The sequence below is a fragment of the Myxocyprinus asiaticus genome, chromosome 4 (genome assembly GCF_019703515.2).
Source record: "Myxocyprinus asiaticus isolate MX2 ecotype Aquarium Trade chromosome 4, UBuf_Myxa_2, whole genome shotgun sequence".
Lineage (NCBI taxonomy): Eukaryota > Metazoa > Chordata > Actinopteri > Cypriniformes > Catostomidae > Myxocyprinus > Myxocyprinus asiaticus.
The window spans coordinates 5,120,001-5,143,894 of record NC_059347.1 but is presented as its reverse complement, the minus strand read 5'-3'; the positions used below and the strand labels follow the sequence as shown (position 1 = coordinate 5,143,894).

Below are 23,894 nucleotides of genomic sequence, written 5' to 3'. Positions count from 1 at the left end.
AATTGGGGAAGGCAACAACAATGAACTTACTTTGGTCAAATGGACGCAAACAGTTTTGAATAATGACACAGAAAGCCAAACTCGGCAGCATCCATCAATCCATTTTATATTTGTAGGTTTGCGGGGTGAACTCGACTGCAAAAACTTTTTCAAAGTGTGCTTTCCCTTCAATCTTGCATGCTCTGTGTCTGTTTCTGTAACATAGACTCAGGAGAACCAGAAGTTAGATCCATTTGCAGCTTTACTTGTAAAGTCACAGAAAATATACAACAGGCAGAGGTCAGTATTCAAAACATACAGCAAAGTAGGCAAATCCAATAATTGTAGTCAAAAACAGGCAGAGGGTGGAGGCAGGCAGAAAATAAGGTACAGGTGTGCAGTAATCGGTCCCGCTGAGGATGATGGGAATCGTAGTTCATGAGAAACAGTTAATACTCGGGTGACGGCGCTCTCTGGTGGTTATCGAGGGGAGTGTTCGTAAAAGTTTTGAGAAGGCTTGTGCAATAGGAGATGGTCACATTGGGTATTAATATAGTAATGCACTGATTCTTGAGATAAGGGACAAAATATGTTTAAAATCTGAGTTTTTATTTTTTAATAATAAATTAATTAGAAATGCATATATTTGTAGACAAAAAATTCAGCTAATGAACCATGTGAGGGAACAGGTTTTTATTAAAATGCTTTTTTCCAAAAATTGACATTTATTCACTTTATAACTTAATCTTACTGTTATTTCTGTCAACTCCATCAGTCACACTTAAAGCATGCTATTTTAATTTGATCCATCCTACAAGAGTGTAATGTCTTTAATGATCTAATAAGGGTGTTCATAAAAGGAGTTAAGTGATAAAATACATTCCAGAATTTATTTTCACACTATTCTGAAAATTCTGATGGAGTTGACAAAATCGAATATTCTTCCATCTTAAATATGTGTTGTACACTGGAACCATTTTGTGTTTTTCCTCAGTTGAAGCTGCATCTATAACCTAAACTAAAATGCCAAAATTATTCCACAATTCTTTACAGAAATTATCACAACGGGATGACGGTCTTGACATGTTGAATCTGTGACAGCAAAGACTTAAACATTGTTTGTTTGAAATATATAAAAATATAAAAATGACCAGACCACGTATCCTACTGTTGCATCCACCATGAGCAGGAATTGGGAAAGGGGTACTCAGAGTTATAGCTGACCATGTCATTGTCTGATTTATTCAGGATTATTAAAAACCTGACGGAGTTGACGCAAAGTGAGGACATAACTTTGATAGGCAGTTTATGTAATTATTATAATTTTACTTTATGTATTGTTTGATATCTTACAGATCCCTAACTTTCATTTGATATTCATATTTATGAATTTGTTGCATTTTTAAAAATTTGTTTTGCAGTTTAACATTGTGACCTCTTGCTGAGGACAGGTTAATTTACAGTATATGTGCTTCCAATTATAGAGCATGCATTTTAAAATATTCTAATGAAATTATTTAAAAACATAAGTAATAAATGAGTGTACACATTTCCTTCAGATTTAACTTTTTCAGTATTTTTATTATTATACATTTCATGATTTTTAACATAAATAGGACTTTTGTATGTTGGACATGTTTTGTCCCTTATCTCAAGAATCAGTGAATGATAATCGATTCTTAAATTCCATAATCGTAACTTCTTTGATAGAGCGATGCATATTAATAAATATATTTTTGCTGATGACAAAATAATGCGGGCCACAAAAAGATAGCTTGAGGGCTGCATGGAATTTCCAGTATTTTAATGCCACGTTTTTCTTTTCTCAGATGCTCGAACCAAAGCAGGATGAATCGTGTGACCTCGGGGGCCAGAAAATGACCTCTGAAGATGACCGTTCCCTTGGCAGCCCATCAGATGCTCCAGCCACCTCTGCGAACAGTCCTCAAACCAGCGATTTCAACCTGATGGAGGAGGTGTGCACCCCGCTGGAGGAGAGCTGCCACTTGGTTCCACCAACACCTCCACCCTCAATTGATGGAGAAGATGGGAAAAGCATGGAGGGCAACATTAACAAGATATGGAGGGAGGATCGAGGAGAAGAGGAGGAGGAGGAGGAGAGAAGAGATTCCACTGAACTAACCAATGAGGGGAAAGAACAGGAGTTCTTGCACTCACATGCAGAAGACCATGAAGATGAAAAACAACCACTTGTCGATGAGGATAATGCCTTGGTGGCGCCAGACACAAACGCTCCACCTTCCTCGTCTTCTTCATCCTTCGTTATCCCTGAGCTGCGATTGGATAGGTCCTTCAGCACAGATGCTCTCTCCACCCCCGGCACTGATGAAGAGTATGAGGATGATGATGAAGATGACGAAGAGGAAGAAGACAGTGATGAAAACTACCTTGAGCGCAGTGACAGCAAACGAAGAAGCATGGTGGAGGCAACTTCCTATGAGAAGCACGGAGGTGCAGGTGGACTCAGTGTGCAGAATTCACTGCGCAGACGCACGCACAGTGAGGGAAGCCTGCTGCAGAACCCCAGCACATCCTGCTTCACATCTGACAATGCCATCAACTGCCTGGAGGTGGCAGGAACGCACAAGGGTGGCTGGATGCTTTCGTCACCCAAAACCTTGAAGAAAGAGCTGACAAAGAATGGAGGGTCCATGCACCAGCTGTGTATGCTGTTCTCTGGGAGAAAAGTAAGCCTTTTTCTCTCTTATACTCTGAATATATTATTAAATGAGTCCGGCGAATGGTTTATGGGTAATAACTTCCTTTTTTCATGTTAGTTTTTTGGATTATTTGCACTTTCAAAAATGTATTTCAGTCATTCAACTCTCTGAATACATTTTGAATTATTATAATCCATATGACAAGCTAGGTTTGGTAATGGCGGACTTGATCTGTTTATGCTGCTGCTGCTGCTGCAGAGTAAGTACGAAGACCTGCTACTGCTAAAACACGCAGGCATGATGTGTCAAGCATGTAAGACATGCTGATGCTGCAGCACAATTAGACAGACATATAGTCCCCGTGAAGCACATCTAGACAAGTGGTGCTGGGGAAGAGGAGTGTTTCTATGTTCTAACTTAGTAAAGAAAAATCTTGACACAATGTCCATGGAAAAAAGCTTTCAGGATATTTATTAAGAGGCCAAAAAAAGTGCCAGATCAAAATGGTTTTGACACTGATGACAATTTGTTCTTGCACTGAGCCCTGAGCCCTGGGCCCTGAGCACTTTTTGCTCTTTTTCAGTTTTGAAAAATATCATGGAAGATTGTTTCTATGGACATTAGGCCTCACTCATGAAACTGGTGCAGAAATCATTTTTGTGTAAATTGTTCGTAAAGCCGTTCTTATGTAAATTTTTGGGTTCACGAAAGTTAATTTTTCATATTCATATTTTCAAAGTGTTAGTTGGTACAAACAAAATTTATACCTGCTCCAGAATCATGTGTAAATCATGCGTAAGACATCTGAATGTTTTGTGTTTTTTCAGACAAACTGCCATGACTACATTTTGATATAAGTAAAATTAAATAAGTAATACATTTTTTTTTTTTTAAATATTAAATGAGGAAAATTTTATAAATTACTTAAAAAAAAAAAAAGCGGATTGTTGTTTTCTTTTCAAACCATATACTTAATTGAAAATTTATCTTTGATGCTTTACATTTATTTATTCAAAGTATAGTTTATTCCCAACTCTCCTTCTTAAATTTTATATTATTTTTCTAGCATGCTTGACATTTTCTCAAAAAAATTAATAAAAAAAATGATGCCCTCTAATGTGACTGGTTGGACAGTTTCTTCTTTCGATAGAAAGAAACAATAACAATAACAATAATAAAAAATAGAAAAAGCCCTGCACACTGTCGTTTAGCTTGCAAATCTTTATAAACTCACAGCGTTTCGGTGAAAGACCATTTTCATGCATTACATTCATTTCTCTGAAGATTCTTCCAGTTGCAAGGGAAGTATATCACTGTTACCATCATGATTTACCTGGTAAGTTTCACCAATGATGCTGGGGGCAATGTGCTCAGCTGAACCAGAGAAGGTTAATGGTAGTGGACGTCCTCCTACCGGCGTGAACTAAACTTCGTATCAACCAATTATAATTTTTTATTTTATTTTATTTTTTATTTTTGTTGACTTTCTGGACTATTTGATTCACAAAAGAACATTTAGTGGCAGCCAGAACATGTGATGACAGTAAGTTCATCACTTTCTTTGTGAGAAAAGTGTGTTTGCATGTTAGCTAAATAAAAATTTTGTGATTTAAATGCACATAATTTTAAAACCCTTCCATTACTGTTCCACGTATCCCTATTCACATTTACGGTTGTGTTTAATGCCTTCCTTATTGGCAGGGAGACACAATGATGGCTCAATGATGTCATTTGGAGCTGCAGTCATTCTCATTACCATGGTAACAGATTGGTAGATTATGGGTAGAGTTGTTTTTGCATTCAAAATATGCCACTCTCACACCTAATAGTGATTTTTTACAGTCCCTATTATGCACTTTCAGGTTCCCTTTCGGAGAACTCGAGCTGCGAATGATCGCTATGGGACACTGTCCGAGAGTCACGTGGTATAAAGCCCTTATACAATCATGCCAATTTATTGGCTGATGGGGCTTAAGCGATGTCCCCTAGTGAGCTACGTCACAGGCTCCATAATGGTGCTTGCTTTCGCACCATCGAGTCAGATTTTATGCAGAAGGCACAAGCCTATGCAGCTGCTAGAGAGTATGAATTATGAATTTACTCCTGTTCCAACAGAGAGAACCTGGGAAGCAGGAGTCAATCCTTCAACCAGAATATAAAATCTAACAAATGTATGCAGTCAGGACCACCCTAAACAATGCCAATGCCACTAGCAGTGCCGTCTTGAGAGTCAAAAAGACTTATCAGTAACTGTTATCAAAGGCTCGAATGGAGCGCCCAAGAGCACCTCTCAAACAACAGATAAATCCCATAAAGGAATGTGGACGGGACAAAAAGGTCTAAGCCTGTGTACCCCGTGCATAAATCGAGAGACAAGAGAATGTCTGCAGATAGAGACTCCATTTATAAGCACATGTTCAGCCGCTATAGCGGCAACATAGACTTTAAGCACTGCCGGGGCAACCCCGGCCCTGAAACGCTCCTGCAAAAATTCCAGCACTGTACCGACAGGGCAGTGAACTGGATTTTCACTTCGCACTGTACAGCAAGAAGCATAAATACAGCACTTAAATGTATACAGCCTCCTCGGTGATGGAGCTCAACATTTAGAATGTTATCAACCACAGTGGGGGATAACCCATCATTCAAAAGAGCATTGATACCCAGTGGTGCAGGGGGGGAGAGGAAACCAGAGGGGACAGTGCAATGTCTCACTCGAAGTGAACAGGTCCACTTCTGCTCTGTCGAACCTCCTCCAGACTTGTTCCATAATCTGAGGATGTAACGTCCATTCTCCAGGAGATCCACCCCCAAGTTCAACCGGCGCGCCACTCTGGAGGAACGAAGCGCATGCATCAGTGGTTGAAGTCCCTTTGTGGAGTTCATCCAGCACTGAAAAGGTCTCACATACAACATTCCCAGGGGAATGACAGTAGACGCCGTGATCATTAGCGCCAAATAGTCTGTGAAATGTTCTCGCAGGGAGAACACATCCCACTCTGAAGATCGCTAGACACTGGCATAATGACAGAACGCCAGCTGGAGACAGGCACGCCTGTATCACCTGCGAGTCCAGCTCCACACCTAGAAACAGAGTCTGTTGCCCTGGCAACAGGGCACTCTTGTCTAGGTTTACACGCAACCCTAGATAGCTCAAATGGTGCATGGTCAACTTGTGCTTGATGAACATCTAATGCTGTTATGCATGTCTCGAGACATGCGAGACGCCCAAGGCAGGGGAATAGAGGGAAAGTCCAAATGGAGCCGGTGAACTCAAAGGCATTCCTTAACGCGATACGCTTGGTTGGACTGCAAAAACCATCATGTATAGATCCAACAGCTGTCAGAAAATAGCGACATCCATGCCGCCATCAAAAAATCAAACAGATATTTCAGTGCATGTCTCTTCTTTCACAACAATGCCTGTGTGATCTACGAAATGGACGAAAGAAAAAAATGAGTTAAAATACCTTGCATCTCCTGACAGAATCCCAAAAGAATAATGGCACAGGCGAAGCACTTCGCGTGATGGTTTGCCATCACTCAGTTGGGGAATATTCTCTTATTATGGCCCCCTTGTTCTGCGGCCAGGCACACCGGCCCATGCATGATCCCCTCCACCATAAGCAGTTCACTTCGAACAGGGAGGGGAGAGAGAGAATGAGGCCAAGGCCACTCCTCCATTGCCTTATTCATGTGCATTCTACCAGAACAACACAGAAAAAGACAATAGGGATAAAGGGGCCCATTTTGTTTCATTACCTTACAACAATTAATTCTCTCATACAGCATTTTTTAACAGATACAGCTCACGACGCGCATGGTCTTTCGCACACGTTGTTCATCAGAAAATGGCTGCCTAACAAGGCCTCAGAGCATGTCTGACGAGACTCACGCATTCGCTCAGGTGGAGGGTGACAAACACGAGGAGGATTCCGGTGTCCACTCACAGTCCTATCTTCTCAGACACAAAGCCGAAATCCCAAACGGCTCTAACACATGAAGCTCCAAATCTGGAGGCCGTAGAACTGGAACAAGTGGGGATAACGCCTTGTCATGAGAATTTGCAAGCCTTGACGAAGCGCCGTTGTCCTCGTCGGTCCCTTGTAAAAAAACACATTGAAATTGCTCTGAAATTGTGTCAATGACATCCTTACGTGTTTACCCCTCGAAAGGGAGAAAAATAATCCTTGTTTTGATGTGTCACTAGAAACAAACACAGGCTTAGACAATTTGTGCTCTGAAGAACAGAAAATCTGACTCGATGGCGCAAAAGCAAGCGCTTTTATGGAGCCTTTGACATAGCTTCCTAGGAGGTGTCACTTAAGCGCCATCAGCCAATAAATTGGTGTGATTGTTTAAGGGCTTCAGACCATGTGACACTCGGACGGTGTCCCATAGTGATCATATGCAGCTCGAGTTCTCCGAAAGGGAACCTGAAAGTGCATAGTAGGGACTGTAAAACAAAAATCGCTATTAGATGTGGGAGTGGCATATTTTGATTTCTGATATAAGGCTGGTTTTATTGGTCATTGGGCTAGTTTTGATTGGTCATGGGCTATTTTTGTCACACTGACCTGGCAACCCTGCTTTTACCCGACATCTAAACTCTTCCTAACATAACAGGTTATTTAAAGAACACATTTGATCATGTACATGCGTGTGCATGCGTGCTGGACTGAGCTTTGTTTGTGTAAGCAAATGAGTGTGTGCAGTTCATCTGATTCTTGTATTTACTATATGAAGCACATACTGTATATAATAACTTTTTTTTTTCATGCTTTTATTGTGAAACACTTTATTAAACCTGTATTTTTAGCTGACCCCTGTGAGTTGTGTGTGTGTTAGAGAGAGAGAGAGAGTGTGTGTGTGTGTGTGTGTGTGTGTTTCTTGTGTGTTCGCTGCTCAGGGTGAATTGGATCCTTAAATGGCAGTGTGCTCATGGTAGAAGGAATGTACGAGACCTATGTGTGTTGGTCTTGGCAGATTCTAGGGCTTATTTTATGTCATGTGCGAACCTCTCTCCAGCTGCCGGCCTCCATTATTTCACCTGACTTTAAATCATGTTATATTTCTGACAAAAGTCACCACTTTTCTTTTTCTTTTTTCTTTCATGCCTTTTTATTCTCCTCATCTTGGGCATCAGGCTTTGCAGTCAAGTCAAGTCATTTTATTTGAGTAGCGGTTTAAACAATAGGCCTACTGATCTTTTCAAATCATCTTTACAAAAAATTATGCTGCAATGTCTGTAAGGTCTCAAACATCTAAGAGTGCTCATTGAGCAGTTGCATTAAAAAACATCATTGAAAATCATGCTTTAAAATTATTTGTCCTTAGACTCCCAGAAAGCAAGTCAAGGCAACTATGGCTTATTTACAGAGGTTTTATAAGTCCACATTTGTTAAAAACATAAAGCTGCACACATGCAAACAGATGTAAACAATAGTCCACAACAGATCAGGGTCATTCGACTGAGTTTTCATTCTGATTTATAAAGGCATATTGCCAGTAAGTTTGACTATATACAGTAGGTAGTCAACAAGAAGTGGTAAAAACAAACATGCCACATATGAAACTCATTCACTAAATGTTCTGCTAAGGGACAGTTGTTTTTTGTTAAAGGAATAGTTCACCCAAAAATAACAATTCTCTCATAATTTACTCACCTTCGTGCCATCACAGTGAGCATGACTTTCTTTCATCTGCTGAACTCAAATGATGATTTTTAGAAGATTTCTCATCTCTTTTGGTCCATGCAATGCAAGTGAATGGATGCCAAAATTTTTAAGCTTCTAAATCACATAATCCATCATAAAAGTAATCCATATGACTCCAGTGGTTAAATCAGTGTCTTCTGGAGGGATATGATAGGCATGGGTGAGAAATAGATACATATTTCAATTGTCCTTACGGCCCGGCCACACCCTCCTCCTCGTCACATACCCCTAACGCCCGATTCAGGCCGGTGAGCCATCCGGCCTGACTTACTCAACCACCCGCCTCCTGGAGGAGAGATGTTGCCCTTCTGGCTGTCTTCCCTGCCTCCAGGGAACATGAGCAGGATGAGGGGAGGGAGAAAGAGAAAGCGGGAGAGCCCGAGAGAGTGAGGTCAGAGTAAAAAAAAAAATTCTGGTTCCCGACCACCCCGCCAGTCGGTCCTCAGCCAGATGCACTCGTTTAGACGGCTGCATGCCACTCTCTCTCTCTCTCTCTCTCTCTCTTGAGCTGGCATCTCCGGCTCCTCTTTATCCCTCTGCCGGCTGATTGAGGCAACTCAGCGGCAGGCGTCCGTCCTTACGGCTTGTCACACATAGAAAGGGGACATAAGACTCCAACTTCAATATTTGACCACTGTTTTAGGCAGTAGCGGCTTGTGACCATCTTGCTTTTACATTATTCAACCTGTTCAACTCATTCTTCAAACAACAAACGTGATGACACATGTCCTTGCATTATTCTACCACAAGGCAGCACTCTTAGAACATAATGTTGATTCTATTATTTTATATAAGAACACTTTACCTTGGAAAATGGACTTAATCAAATGTTTTTTAAAATGTTAAGTGTTGTTGAAGAACCCCAGGGAGGAGGAGAAGAGAAAGCTATTGTGAAATATCTATCTACATACATAAACAGAACTACATACCATTTACACATTTTCCCAGAACTAAAAATAAATAAAAACATGCTTTATATATATATATATATATATATATATATATATATATATATATATATATATATATATATATATTATTATTATTATTATTATTATTATTATTATTATTATTTTTATCACGGTCAGATTGAAGTTGTAAATATTTCAAATAGCATAAACCTACGCTACTGTATAAACCCCCAGTCTCCATGCAAAATAAGAACGAAAAAGTAAATATGGGAAACATAGTATTTTATTCAGTTGAGTGCAACACAGAGCCATGGCTTTCTGACATATAATTTTTCATCATACAATACATACAATGTCTTATCATCTACCCTTGTCTTTTAATTGCCAAACTATTTTTATTTCTGGCTTGTCAGGACCAAGTTGTTTCATGGCCAATTTGTCTTGAATTTGCAATAGAAATGACACACTATTACACACGTCTATCGATAGCGCTTGCCATGTTTGCAATCTGTCAGACTGCTGGCAGGCACTAACACTAAAGTTACCTTTGCGTTGGTTCTACATTTATGAGTAGATTAATTTCTGCCCCAGTGTGTCTCAATGAGGGCTTGTTTATTAATAAATTGCTTATTATTGTTATGTGCACAGTCACCAGTACTGACATTGATTATTATTTTAGCAACTCAAGACTAGATCAATATATGCATGATTTGTTTTATTTTATCGGTATAAAAGTAGCAAAATAAAAATGATATGGAACCGTTTGGACCTGCATATGACTTTACAAGTTTTGGAAGTTAAATGTGCTTGTGCTTTTTAAAGGCTTTTTGCTTGTGTCATCTTGGATTTACAGTGACACCTAGTGGTGTGGATGCAGCATCATTCTAAATCAATAGTTTTCAGTTACAGATGCCATTGTAGAAATTCACTATTCACAATCAGCCATGATTAATTTAACCTTTTCGCACGTGAATTTCTCCTGTACTGACGGATCTCCCAGTGTGAGTTCTTTAATGCACGCTGTAATTAAAATAAATCTTACCTTACACTTCACAGCAGATGCACTGGAGGACAGATTTTATATTATCAAACATATTATGTGTCTTTTAGATGTTTATAATTATTGATTATGATAGATAAGATGTGATCGCGAATGTGCTTGCCTCCATATTTTCGTTGCAATGCAAGATGGGATTCTGAGTTTGTATATTCATAGAAGCATACAAAAAGAGGAGCATAGAAGGTTCTAAAAATCAAGCCCTTCCACTCTCACAGCCCGGAAGTGGTTGTGTTGGACGGAATGGGAGAAGGCTCGAGTGGACTGACTAGTTTGTATATTCTTTGATGTCAGAAAACAAGGCCGCAGCACTGCATCTAAACAGTGCTCTCCAACGGTAATGGCTTTATACTTTTATTTAGTGATTGTTTGAAAGTTTGTAACATATATAAAGAAAGATATTGTGATGTTGAAAAGACTATTTGAGCAGTTGGTTCATTATGACAACCGTTTCAGTCATTATGACAACCGATTTTGCTGGTAAACAGCAGCATGAATGTAGATCACACTGGTTTGATTGTATGCGTCTGAGCCCAGCCTAGTGTAATCACACCGGTTTGATCGTATGTGCAATCCAAGAGTGAAAGTGTCCAATAACAAGACGGTTACTGAGATTAAGCGAGTAGTATACAGCTGGTCATGTGATTTTAAAATGGCAGCCCCCATGAAGGTGCCCCTACCCCATGTAGAATAAAACAGCTTTTATAAGGTTATTGATATAACTAAAGTCCTCATCTCAAGTGAGTGGTCATGATTTTATACATATGTTTCAAAATTGCACTGCATTTCTTTAGTAGTACAACTTTTTTAATGGGGAAAAAATTACTGTGTGCACCTTTAAGATGAAATGCAGGAGAGAGTCTTCTCCACAAGTTTAAGGAAAGTGTCTGATGAATTTATTTTCAGCGATGTCATCTCAGTGCTGGCTCATTTCCAGTTTGATTTGGAATGCTTTTTGATTTAAATATGGATGTAATAAAATAATAATAATAATAATAATAATAATAATAAAAAAAAAAAAAATATATAACTTGGATTAACTCTTTTCAAAGTTATAATAATCAAATAAATATTCCATATGTTTTAACCCATGAATCACTCTACTTAATTTAGTATTTGTTTCAAAAAATTATTTCAGAAATTAAGACAATCTTCTTGCGCACGCATGCAGCAATTGGCCACAGCCACTTAAGCAATGTATCTAGAGCCAGATTGCCCCTTCTTCTAGTACCTAAGGTTTGTTTTGAGGAGGGAAAACTGATCCTAGAACAGCAGTTATGTTAAGGGGTCTTTACATGCCTTTTCTTTTACATTTTAATATGTTCCTTGAAGTTCACTTATAATATTAGTAAAGATTGTTGCACAAAAACAGCCATGTACTGTATTTGTAAAACATAATAATTTTCCACCCTCATTCTGACCCTCTGTCAGAAACACTCAGTTTTGATGCTGCTTCTCTTTTAAGACTTTAAGATTTTTAAATGCCACTGTTATGATGATTGACTCTGCTCTTGACTGACCTGCTCTCTCCTTGCCATCTTACTGCTACTGGGTGGGCTATGGAAATGATAAGGTAAAGTATCCATAGATGTGTTGTTGTAGAGGCGGTCAGATGCAAATGTGACCACAATGTGGAGGTAATTGAGAACGAGTCGTTTTGGCAGCTTGGTTTCAACAAATGCTCTTTTTGCAGTGAGGAGGAAGTTTTAAGTTCTGAAGCTCACAGTATGTATTTATAGTACAATGACCTATTATACTGTATGTTAAAAGATCAAGAAAAATTGTATTCCTCATGTCATGACCACTTTAATACACACAACATGCCAGTGGTTAGGGGAAGGCCTAACGCTCCGCCTATGGGTGGGGAAACTGTCTATAGCTATTGGTATCTTATGTTCAATCCTTGAAATAATAGATTTAAACAAGCATACTTTTCGTGTATAAAATGTTTATCTTCTTGAAAAACTCTTCTTGAAAAAGATAACATTTTATTTTGACACATTAGTCTTAGGTTTATCACATCGCATATCGCTGTCACATTATCCAAATGTATCGCATATCACATTTTTCCTCCTAACTGTGCAGCCCTAGTGGTCAGTTCTTAATTAGTTTTTTCTTTAAAAGTCTAAATCTCCACTTTCACATCTGAAAGTCACATGTGATGCCTGTTTAGTTTCATTTTCACATCTGAAAGTGAAAGTGGAGATTTAGAGTAAAAAGGGACTTCAATATTGAACTGTTTCTCACCCACACCTATCAAGTTGCTTCTGAAGACATAGATTTAACCACTGGAGTCTTATGGATTACGTTTAAGCTGCCTTTATGTGCTTTTTGGAGCTTCAAAGTTCTGGTCACCATTTACTTGCATTTTATGGACCTACAGAGCCGAGATATTCTTCTAAAAATCTTCGTTTGTATTCTGCAAAAGAAAGAAAGACATGTTTCTGGAATGGCATGAAGGTGAGTAAATAATGAGAGAATTTTCATTTTTGGGTAAACTATCCCTTCAAAAAAAATAATCCAAATAATCCAGACAATGAATATAGAAATGAAGTAACTATATATATATATATATATATACACACACACACACACACACAGTATATATATATTTGAATGGCAAATTATATTAACATTTACATTATATATACATAACTTAAACTGCACAATTAATTTGAGTCAATAAATAAAGAAAACTGTGTGCGGGGGTGGAGTGGCACAATTTGGGGCATCTTTCTCTCATCACAATTGAGCTAGGAGCGGGGCGGGACAATTCGGGGAACCTTTCTCCCATCGCGATCTTGCGAGCTCTGTGCAGGGGTGGCCAAGCAGGTACACTGTCATGCCCCCCCCCCAGAGAGCGCTGCCGCCCTAGGCTCCTGCCTATATTGCCTTTGTCAGGATCAGCTACTGCAAGCCACTGATATGTGCCTTCATAGCCCATGCTCCAATGCTATTTGCTTGCACTATAGTCAGTCTTTACAGGCAAGAGAAGTATCACGGTTCAAATTACAATTCATTGGCTTCAAAAAGGAGAGACTTTAATGAATGAAAAGTCAGTGTATTGGAGTGAACAAGAGCAATTTGCTCAATTAAAAGATCTGTTCAAAAACACTGATTCGTTCACAAACTAAACATTACTAGCAAGAATCTGTTGTGCAGCTTGAATCTCATCAAAATAAGTTGCTGCAGAACACCTGCAACCTTAATTGGTCCCTGGCATACTTGAATGCTCTTTACACTGATCCATTTGTGCAAGACAAGAAAGAATGTACTGCTCAAAGAAAAAGAAAATCCACCATTAATGATTGATGCCTATTTATTTGCATGCTTTTCTTTGCTAGGCTATTGCAGTGGGTTTGTGGGAATTCTTGGGGACACAAGAATAGCTTGTTTTTACTCATTCTTGGCAGAGTTTCTGGAGGAATTGGCAGATGGCCTTCATCAGCTGTACACAGATCCTACTTAGAAAGGGAAACCACATAGCCAAGAGTCCTGCGATGCTGGATGGATTTATTCTCAGTTTTTATTGAGAGCATTTAAAATGCTACAATTTAAATTATCTAATCTAGTGTTATTTAACTAGATTGCTGGAAAGGTATACTGATTAATTGCACTGTACTGTTCTCTAATGCACTGTACTTTGATACAAGGTAGACATGTTTGCATACCTAGCCATTTAAATGTAAGAACCGAATATCAGTTTTACTCCCAGCAGGACACAGATGACGTTAAAAGAGTAAAAAAATGTAGCCCCAGCAGGGTATAGTGTTGAAGTAGGCAGCCTGTGGATGAATGGATGAAAGACTTTGTGTTGGGCAAATATGATCCAGGAATGGTCCATCACAGCACAACGTCACAGACACATGGTTATTTGCTGCTGTGTGTTTTACCCCCGCTGTGGTTGCTATAGCAGAGCTGGTGCCAGTATGGCAGTTTTGACGAACACAGCATACGCTCTGGTTCGTGTAACAGTCAGTTACTGTAAGTTAGACAGCTCTGTTGTCATGGTTTAAAAACTTTTGTCTAGCAAACACATGGCACTGTGTTATTGGGTATGTAAATTGTTAAAGAGGCGGGTTTCGATTTTATGTATTGGGCTTTTTTATGACTGCTTAAGCTTGTTCCGTAATTTTTTATTTTTTTTAAAGTTCACCCAAAATTGTCATTAGCTCTCACCAACATATCACTGAAAATTTTGCCCTTCCACCAGACTGATCTCACTGTAAATTTGGCAACAGTAGGTGGACAGTTCTTGAGCAAAACTCAGTCTGTACCTACCGAAATTTAAACTACTGCCCTAAGTCTCCAAAGCAGAAGTGTTGGTAAACATATGGGCATATATAAGCTCCAGTTTTTGGGTGAAATGTCCACATAGGGCCGTCAAAAGCAAGTTGTAAAGCAAGTTGTTTTTAATTGTAAATGATGTAATACAGTTAAGAGGAATGCATATTAATGCAACCCTAAACCTAACCGTAAATGGTGTAAAAATGTTTTCTTAGAGGGAAAATGGAACCTCCGAATCGTGCACGTCACTGATTATACAAACGCGATTACTTCTTGGTTTCGATGTGGGTCAAGAACCCAGGTCTGTGATGCTGCAGTCATGCCACAGGTGAAAGTAAACATACTTGAACTGATGCAAAAAAATGTCTGATGGGAGAAGCTGCTTGTCAATAACTTGGCATAATAGGGTCGATGTCAGGGTGCTGGAACATTTGGTAGCAACATGTCGACTTTCTGTGTGATCATGTTGCTCAAACCTAGGAACTACTTTTATGATACTTGTATAGTTTTTGTCATCACATGTTTCTCCTTTTTGGAGTTTAACAGCCATGTCTCTATTCATTTTTATTGTATGGAAAAAAGCAGCCTTTACAAAACAAAAACTCTAGATGAATTTGTGCATCTGTTATTCTATTTTGTTTTTGTTTGTCACTTGTCTGTCTCTTTGTCTTTGTCTGAGTGTTTACCATCTAGAGGTCAGCATGTTTGACCCTCAGACACCCCAACACCAGACAACACTGCTGTAATTTACATTGTCATTGTGTCTATGCCTCTGATAGGAAGGGCCTGCTCCAATTATTCAAATGTTATTTAACTCCCATGAGGCTTGGAAAAAAAAAAATAAATAAATAAAAAAAATGATACATAATTTATTGAATCATTGTTTCAGTAGCTAAACATTCCTGTTACAAAATTGTCCCTCTATTTACATTTGTGTCTTCAGCATATTTTGTAAAGTAATTATAAATTGTTAAAAATAATCAAATCAAATCATGATCGAAGTTCAAATTTTATGATTATATTTTAAAAGTAATATTTGGATAGAATAACAGGCTTACTTAATCCATTGATAAAAGTGCCATTAATCCATCGATAAAATGCGCATTAATTTGTTTCATTATTACATAACACGTGGCTTATAATGCAACACAAGTCATTATAATGTAACACATGGCTAAAATATAATTTAGAGCTAAAAAGAAATTAATGCAATGGTTGTCAGTGGAACATGTCACTTTATTGTGCCTCAGTTCTTGCACAACCTGTTTTCGCTTGGCTCACCCAGAGCCTCATCTCTGGCTACGCCACTGGTACATAAACAGGTTTCAGGGGGTATATGAAAAGAATTGGATTTTGCTTTGTTAAACCTATAAAACAAAATGTATGACTTAAAACACAAATAATAAGGATTAGGGCTGGGTAAAAATATTAATTTTCAGATACATTTTGAGCTTCATTTGAACAATGTCAATGTCGCTTCCTAAAGTCCCAATATCAATCTTTTACTCTATGTGAAGTTAAGCACAGAGATCCATTCACTGTGTGTTAAGAGTAAAAGTCTGGTTTGATACATTCCATGTAATGTGTGTCCAAAGACATTTTTATTAAATAATGTCTCTTTAAACACTACTATTTCTACTCTTTACAGTCAGTTGTTGTTCAAAAACAGCGACAAAAAAAGAAATATTTAATTCTAATAAAGAATCCATGCGACTCCTCTCTCGTTAAAATGCGCTAAACAAAAACACTGCGAGATACTCACTGAACTGCCAGTATTCTTAAAGAGATTTTAGAAGACCATTTAGCACCTTTTATATATAACGATGTAAATACTTCTAAATATTACAAATTAAACATGTAAAATAAAAAAATAAAAATTGCAATATATAAATAAGTGTTGTCAATTTAACCTGTTAATTTAGTGTGGTTAATTATATTAAAAAAATAACCTGTTAAAAAAATTAACGCAATTAACCATGAACTCTGATGCGTACATAAATTATATAATTAGAGTACGGATTTTCCTACCATATGAGCAATTCAAGCACATCTGAAGTAAATCTGTTTTTACGAGCCACGTCAAAAGGTGGCAGTGCACATCAACAAACCTCACAAGCAGTGCAGAATGAGAATGAGAACCGCTCACTGAGGAAGCACAAAATATGAGCGAAGCACAACAAAATTCAGTAATCTTGAGACGTGATTTAAAAGAAGTTTCCACTACTTTTAACTTGACACAGTGTTCTAAAAATGTGGCGTTTATGACACTGAATACCAATGAGATGCTCCAAACACATCAGTCAGATGCAAGCACATGTAAATAGAGCAACAATTTAAAAAAACGCAGACGGAATGCAAGGATGCGTACTGTGAGAACTGGACACATTGACGAACTCAATGCAAAACAGATTGCTGTCAACTGTAGGCTTGTTCAGTGATATAAGAATAATACATTAAGTTCTTAAGCCACTTTTTTGTATTGTCTAATCAATACTTTTTTCATCTGCCACAAAAATGCAATTTATTTCAAATTGAATTTCAATCTGTATTATATATTTATTATACACCCTACATATTATATTTATAAATATTTTAATTATGCATTATTTACATTAACTATCTTTATTTGGGGGTCTTTCTCAGCAAATAATGATGTATGTGATTAATTTGATTAATGAATCGCCATGTCATGTAATTAGATTAAAACATTTAATCATCTGACTGCCCTAATATAAACTCAGCAAAAAAAAGAAATGTCTTTTTTTCAGGACACTGTATTTTAAAGATAATTTTGTAAAAATCCAAATAACTTTACAGATCTTTATTGTAAAGGGTTTAAACAATGTTTTCCATGCTTGTTCAATGAACCATAAACAATTAATGAACATGCACCTGTGGAATGGTCGTTAAGACACTAACAGTTTACAGATGGTAGGCAATTATGGTCACAGTTATAAAAACTTAGTACACTAAAAAGACCTTTCTACTGACTCTGAAAAACACCAAAAGAAAAATGCCCAGGGTCCCTGATCATCTGCGTGAATGTGGCTTAGGCATGCTGCATGGAGGTATGAGGACTGCAGATGTGGCCAGGGCAATAAACTGCAATGTCTGTACTGTGAGATGCCTAAGACAGCACTACAGGGAGACAGGAAGGACAGCTGATCATCCTCGCAGTGGCAGACCATGTGTAACAACACCTGCACAGGATTGGTACATCCGAATATCACACCTGCGGGACAGATACAGGATGGCAACAACAACTGCCCGAGTTACACCAGGAACGCACAATCCCTCCATCAGTGCTCAGATTGTCCGCAATAGGCTGAGAGAGGCTGGACTGAGGGCTTGTAGGCATGTTGTAAGGCAGGTTCTTATCAGACATCACCGACAACAACGTCGCTTATGGGCACAAACCCACCTTCGCTGGACCAGACAGGACTGGCAAAAAGTGCTCTTCACTGACGAGTCACAGTTTTGTCTCACCAGGGGTAATGGTCGGACTCGCGTTTATCGTCGAAGGAATGAGTGTAACGCCGAGGCCTGTACTCTGGAACGGGATTGATTTGGAGGTGGAGGGTCTGTCATAGTCTGGGGTGGTGTGTCACAGCATCATCGGACTGAGCTTGTTGTCATTGCAGGCAATCTCAACACTGTGCGTTACAGGGAAGACATCCTCCTCCCTCATACTGCTCATTCTGTGCGTGATTTCCAGCAAGACAGGAAAGTCAGTGTTTTGCCATGGCCAGCGAAGAGCCCGGATCTCAATCCCATTGAGCACGTCTGGAACCTGTTTGATCGGAGGGTGAGGGCTAGGGCCATTCTCCCCAGAAATGTCCGGGAACTTGCAAGTGCCTTGGTGTAAGAGTGGGGTAACATCTCACAGCAAGAACTGGCAAATCTGGTGCAGTCCATGAGGAGGAGATGCAGTGCAGTACTTAATGCAGCTGGTGGCCACACCAGATACTGACTGTTACTTTTGATTTTGACCCCCCCCCCCCCCCCTTGTTCAGGGACACATTATTCCATTTCTGTTAGTCACATGTCTGTGAAACTTGTTCAGTTTATGTCTTAGTTGTTGAATCTTTTTATGTTCATACAAATATTTACACATGTTAAGCAGTTGAAAGTGAGAGGACATTTCTTTTTTTGCTGAGTTCTCACTGGATGCGTGTGACAGAGGTCTCTGTCTCTGGCTGCGATGGTACTCTTACTGACATTGCACGCATTTAACATTACACATCCTTTCATGCTGTTCTCTGTGTACGGGTGACATTTGGCACCTGTATGTATTTTTGGACTTACCTGGGAACTTTGTAAATAAACACCATTACACGTGTTTCTTAATGACTGTGCCATCATTTCCTGTTTTTTTTTTTTAATTGTGGCAAACACGCCTTTGTCAAATGTGGTGTGAGAATAAGGATGGCCTGTCGCAAGTACAGTAAAACAGTTCCTGCTATAAGGACTAGGAAAGGACTTAGATCCTAGGCTAGGCAAGGGATACTGTGGGTGAAGAGGGGGTGTAGAAAGTGTTTGATGCACACATTAAAATGAATAAATGATTAAAATGACTGTGGATTACTATGTGGAAACAGCAATATCATCCACATTGGTGAGTGTCAGACTTGACCTCCCTACTCCAGCACCACTGCAATGGTTTCCATCTTGGACCATGTCCAGTAATTTCCCTAAACCTTAACTACTACATTGACCCTCTAAAAGTTCCAGCAGTTACAATGCTATCATTGTTTAAAGCCAGTGCCAAGGGTTATGGGTACAGAACCAAGGATGCCAGCAGGGGGAGAATATGGAGAACTTTCTGCTGTATATTGAAATAAAGGCAAAGTTCTGGAAGTGGCCAAGAGATGAGTGGGCGTGTCAACTCATGCCATTGCTTTACAGCAAAGCTTTGGAAGCATACACAGCCATGGACAAGGAAGGAGCTGACTGGGTGAATGAACATGAGCCGGCAGATGGACTTACCACTGCAAAACTAGCCGCTTAGTACATCAATGCTCATCAAAGAGGGAACTTAATGGCCCAGTGCTGTATATTCTTGGGGAGAGAAGTTCCTCACAGACCAGCCAGGACAGGGAAGTTACTTGGGATGTGTGGGTGGTGAGACTGTGGGTGGTAGTATGAACACTGGCTTACCTGATACCAGTAAAGTGTTAGTTTTTTACTACTGCCAGCAGCCAGATCATAAAACCTCAGTTTGTCCAGAACACAAGTAAAAAAATAATGAGTGTTGTGTAGCCAGGGAAGAGAACAGCCATGTAATGAACAATGACTTAAATAACTCTGCATTGTTGGGTGTGTGCACAAGAATCACAAGGTTTATACTGTGACAGAAGTTTCTAGTTTCTGTGTTGATCCATGATCAAGTGTACCTGATGAAAGTGTGGTGGTTGATAGTCTGCTAGTGGATATGGTTTTTGGGAGGGATTTGCCTATGATAAATGACTTATTGCAGAAATCCGAGAATAATGTTGAAATGTCTTGAACTGTGCTCACTCGGGCCCAAGTGAAAGCTGGGTTACAACCTCTGCCAGACTTGTATGATGGTCTGTGCTAGGGTGGAACCAAAGGGTCAAGAAAAACATGCTGAGGCGCTGTGAGACCACGTGACCTAGTGGTTGATAGTCTGGTACCTCAGAGGTGGGACCTACCAGGTGCATCGCTGAAACCGATGTTTAACTGATTGAAGGATACCAAGGATGATTACTATGGAGAACTGTGTTGCAAAAATAGAATACTGTATGGGAAGGGGAAACACACCAAACTTTTAGTGGTGCCTAAATGTTGTTGTCCCACAGTATTACATTTAACACACACTATTCCCTGGGCTGATCACTTGGCTCACCAAAAGAAGACCAAAACCTTAGAGTCAGTGCTTGATATTTCTGGCCATCTAGATATTTTGATGTCTTATCCTACTGTTCGTCCTGACTGTATGTCAGATAGCAAGTACTGTTCATAGGTCCAACAGAGTCCCTCTACATTCTCTGTCATTCATCAGCACTCCTTTTGAGAGGATAGCAATGGACATTATTGGCCCCTGGAGAAGAGCAGTAGGGGATACAGGTAAATTCTTGTGAAATGCAACTATGCTACTAGGTATTCAGAGGTGTTTCCACTATGTGCCAACACTATGCCCAGAATTAGTGAATTGGTGCTGCTGTTTTCCAGATTCAGTTTTCTAGAAGAAATCATCACGGACCAGGGAACGAACTTCACCTCCCATCTGATGAGACAGCTCTTATGACAAATGAGTTTCTCACCAGTCCCTATTATCCCCAAACTGATGGCTTTATGGAAAGGTTTAACCACAAGCTTAAGAGAACGTTAAGGAATTTTCTGGAGGAAATATAAAAAGACTAGGATAAATGGCTACCCTTCCTGATGTTTGCCTTCTGGGAAGTGCCGCAAACATCCATTAGGTTTCCACCATTTGAGTTGCTGTATGGATGGCCTGTCCAAGGTCCCCTTGATTTACTGCGGAAGAGCTGAGAAGGACCTGCTATGGATTCATTAGCACAAGGGATTGTCTAATGCGTCTTGCAAATGCGAGATCACTTGGAGAAATACCACAAAGAGGCCTAAGAGGTCTTCAAGAAAGCACAAAAATCAGAAGAGGTGGTCTGACCAGTGCATTTGGAAAATCTGGACAGAAGGTTATGCTGCTGCTACCCACCATGATGAGCAAGCTGCTAGATTAATGGCAGGGGTCATACACCATCCGTCACAAGACAGGCCCGGTGACGTATGAGATTTCACATGCAGACTGGGGTAAGTAGAAGCAGACATACCATGTCAACCTGCTTAAATAATAGAAAGAAAGACAAACAAACAAAATCGTGTAATGGTAATCAGCTCTGATGGTAAGGAAGAAGGACGAGAAGGAAGTGGATTTGGATTGGAGAATGTGAAAGCACAATGATCAGGTTAACCATCACTTAAGTAAGCTCCAGATAATAAACCTCCAGAATTTTTTCATTAAAGTCCCTGACCTGTTTTGACTGACAACAGGCAAGACTCAAGTTCTGCACCACACTATTCATATCAAAGGTACAACACCAATCAGACAAAGACCATACAGAGTACTGGAAGATTGACACAAGCCTTAAAAGATGAAATTGTTAACATGCAATAACTTACTGAGCCATCTTCCAGTGAATGGAGTAGCCCAATGGTCATTTAAAGAAAGATTCAAGTATGCATGGACTTCTGAAAGCCTAATGCAGTGTCACAGTCGGATGCCTTCCCAATGCTGCGGATAAACAAACTGATTGAGAAGATTGGTCAAGCTGCCTATATTACAACCTTGGATCTTTGTAAGGGATATTGGCAGATCCTGTTGAAAGTGAGGTCAAATGAATACACTGCTTTTCATACACCTCTGGGACTATTTCATTTCATGATGATGCCCTTCGGTCTTCATTAGGCATCTGCAAGTTTTCAATGGACTGTAGACTGAGTGCTCCAGGGATGTGAGGACCATTCAGCTTCATACTTGGATTATGTTGCAATTTACAGCCAAAGTTGGAACAAACATTTACAACATATCCAGTGTGTTCTTAGATGCATACAAGAAGCTGGCTTGACACTTAACCTGAATAAGCGTGAGTGGGTCAGAGAGATATACCTTCTTGTGAGATGATAAATTCAGCCTCTGGTGGACAAATTCGAAGCTATCAAAAACTGCCTGCGACCATGCACAAAAAAACATATTTGGTCATTTTTGGGGTTAGTTGGATGGTACCGGAGATGTATTCCACAATTTGCCACCCTTGCTAACATCTCACAAACCTTACCACATAAGCTGCCAGTAATCCAGTGAACCATTGATAAGAAACATGATGTTATTATGTAGGTCTATGCCTTTGTTTATATCTTTGTCTTTATTTGTTTATATGTTTCTATTGAATTGTGTATTGCATTTATAAATAAAAAAGAAAAGAAAAAGAAATCCAGTGGACTGGACAGCCGCTTATGAGACCATCTTCAACACTCTCAAGGATTGTCTATCTTCCTCACCAGTACTACGGTGTATAAAACAGTGTATATTTGTGTTTAATGTAGTCGCTGTAAGTTTGTCATCTGACTTTGATGCAAGAATGTACTATTTAAGAAATGAGAAGCACCCAGAGTCTCTTGTCCCCTGTTGTCTTCCATGTTCCACCATCGGGTACTTTTATTGTGTCTCTTGTTGCAGGTTCAGCTTCTGAGTCACTTGATGATTGGAAGAAATGATTGTTATTCATGTCTTTCTTAAATTAATGTATATTTCTTGTTAAACCAGAATCAGAATCAGCTTTATGCCAAGTATGCTTACACATACAAGGAATTTGTCTTGGTGACAGGAGCTTCCAGTGCACAACAATACAATACAGCAACAAGATAAAATAAAAATTGAATAAAATAAAAATTGAATAGAAAATAAAGTATATATAGAATACACAATAAGATATATATACAGGTGCATCTCAATAAATTAGAATGTCGTGGAAAAGTTCATTTATTTCAGTAATTCAACTCAAATTGTGAAACTCGTGTATTAAATAAATTCAATGCACACAGACTGAAGTAGTTTAAGTCTTTGGTTCTTTTAATTGTGATGATTTTGGCTCACATTTAACAAAAACCCACCAATTCACTATCTCAAAAAATTAGAATATGGTGACATGCCAATCAGCTAATCAACTCAAAACACCTGCAAAGGTTTCCTGAGCCTTCAAAATGGTCTCTCAGTTTGGTTCACTAGGCTACACAATCATGGGGAAGACTGCTGATCTGACAGTTGTCCAGAAGACAATCATTGACACCCTTCACAAGGAGGGTAAGCCACAAACATTCATTGCCAAAGAAGCTGGCTGTTCACAGAGTGTTGTATCCAAGCATGTTAACAGAAAGTTGAGTGGAAGGAAAAAGTGTGGAAGAAAAAGATGCACAACCAACCGAGAGAACCGCAGCCTTATGATTGTCAAGCAAAATCGATTCAAGAATTTGGGTGAACTTCACAAGAAATGGACTGAGGCTGGGGTCAAGGCATCAAGAGCCACCACACACAGACATGTCAAGGAATTTGGCTACAGTTGTTGTATTCCTCTTGTCAAGCCACTCCTGAACCACAGACAACGTCAGAGGCGTCTTACCTGGGCTAAGGAGAAGAAGAACTGGACTGTTGCTCAGTGTTCCAAAGTCCTCTTTTCAGATGAGAGCAAGTTTTGTATTTCATTTGGAAACCAAGGTCCTAGAG

At 39.2% G+C, this 23,894-nt stretch overlaps 1 protein-coding gene across 6 annotated transcripts in view; it reads left to right on the top strand.

Moving 5' to 3' along the window:
• rgs3a (regulator of G protein signaling 3a) overlaps positions 1 to 23,894 on the top strand; it is a 325,489-nt gene that overhangs the window by 229,974 nt on the left and 71,621 nt on the right. For all 6 annotated transcript variants that reach the window (XM_051689346.1, XM_051689356.1, XM_051689393.1 and 3 more), the window contains one exon: positions 1,809 to 2,687. In XM_051689346.1, coding sequence (XP_051545306.1) covers positions 1,809 to 2,687 — 879 coding nt within the window. The remainder of the gene's footprint in view (positions 1 to 1,808; positions 2,688 to 23,894) is intronic.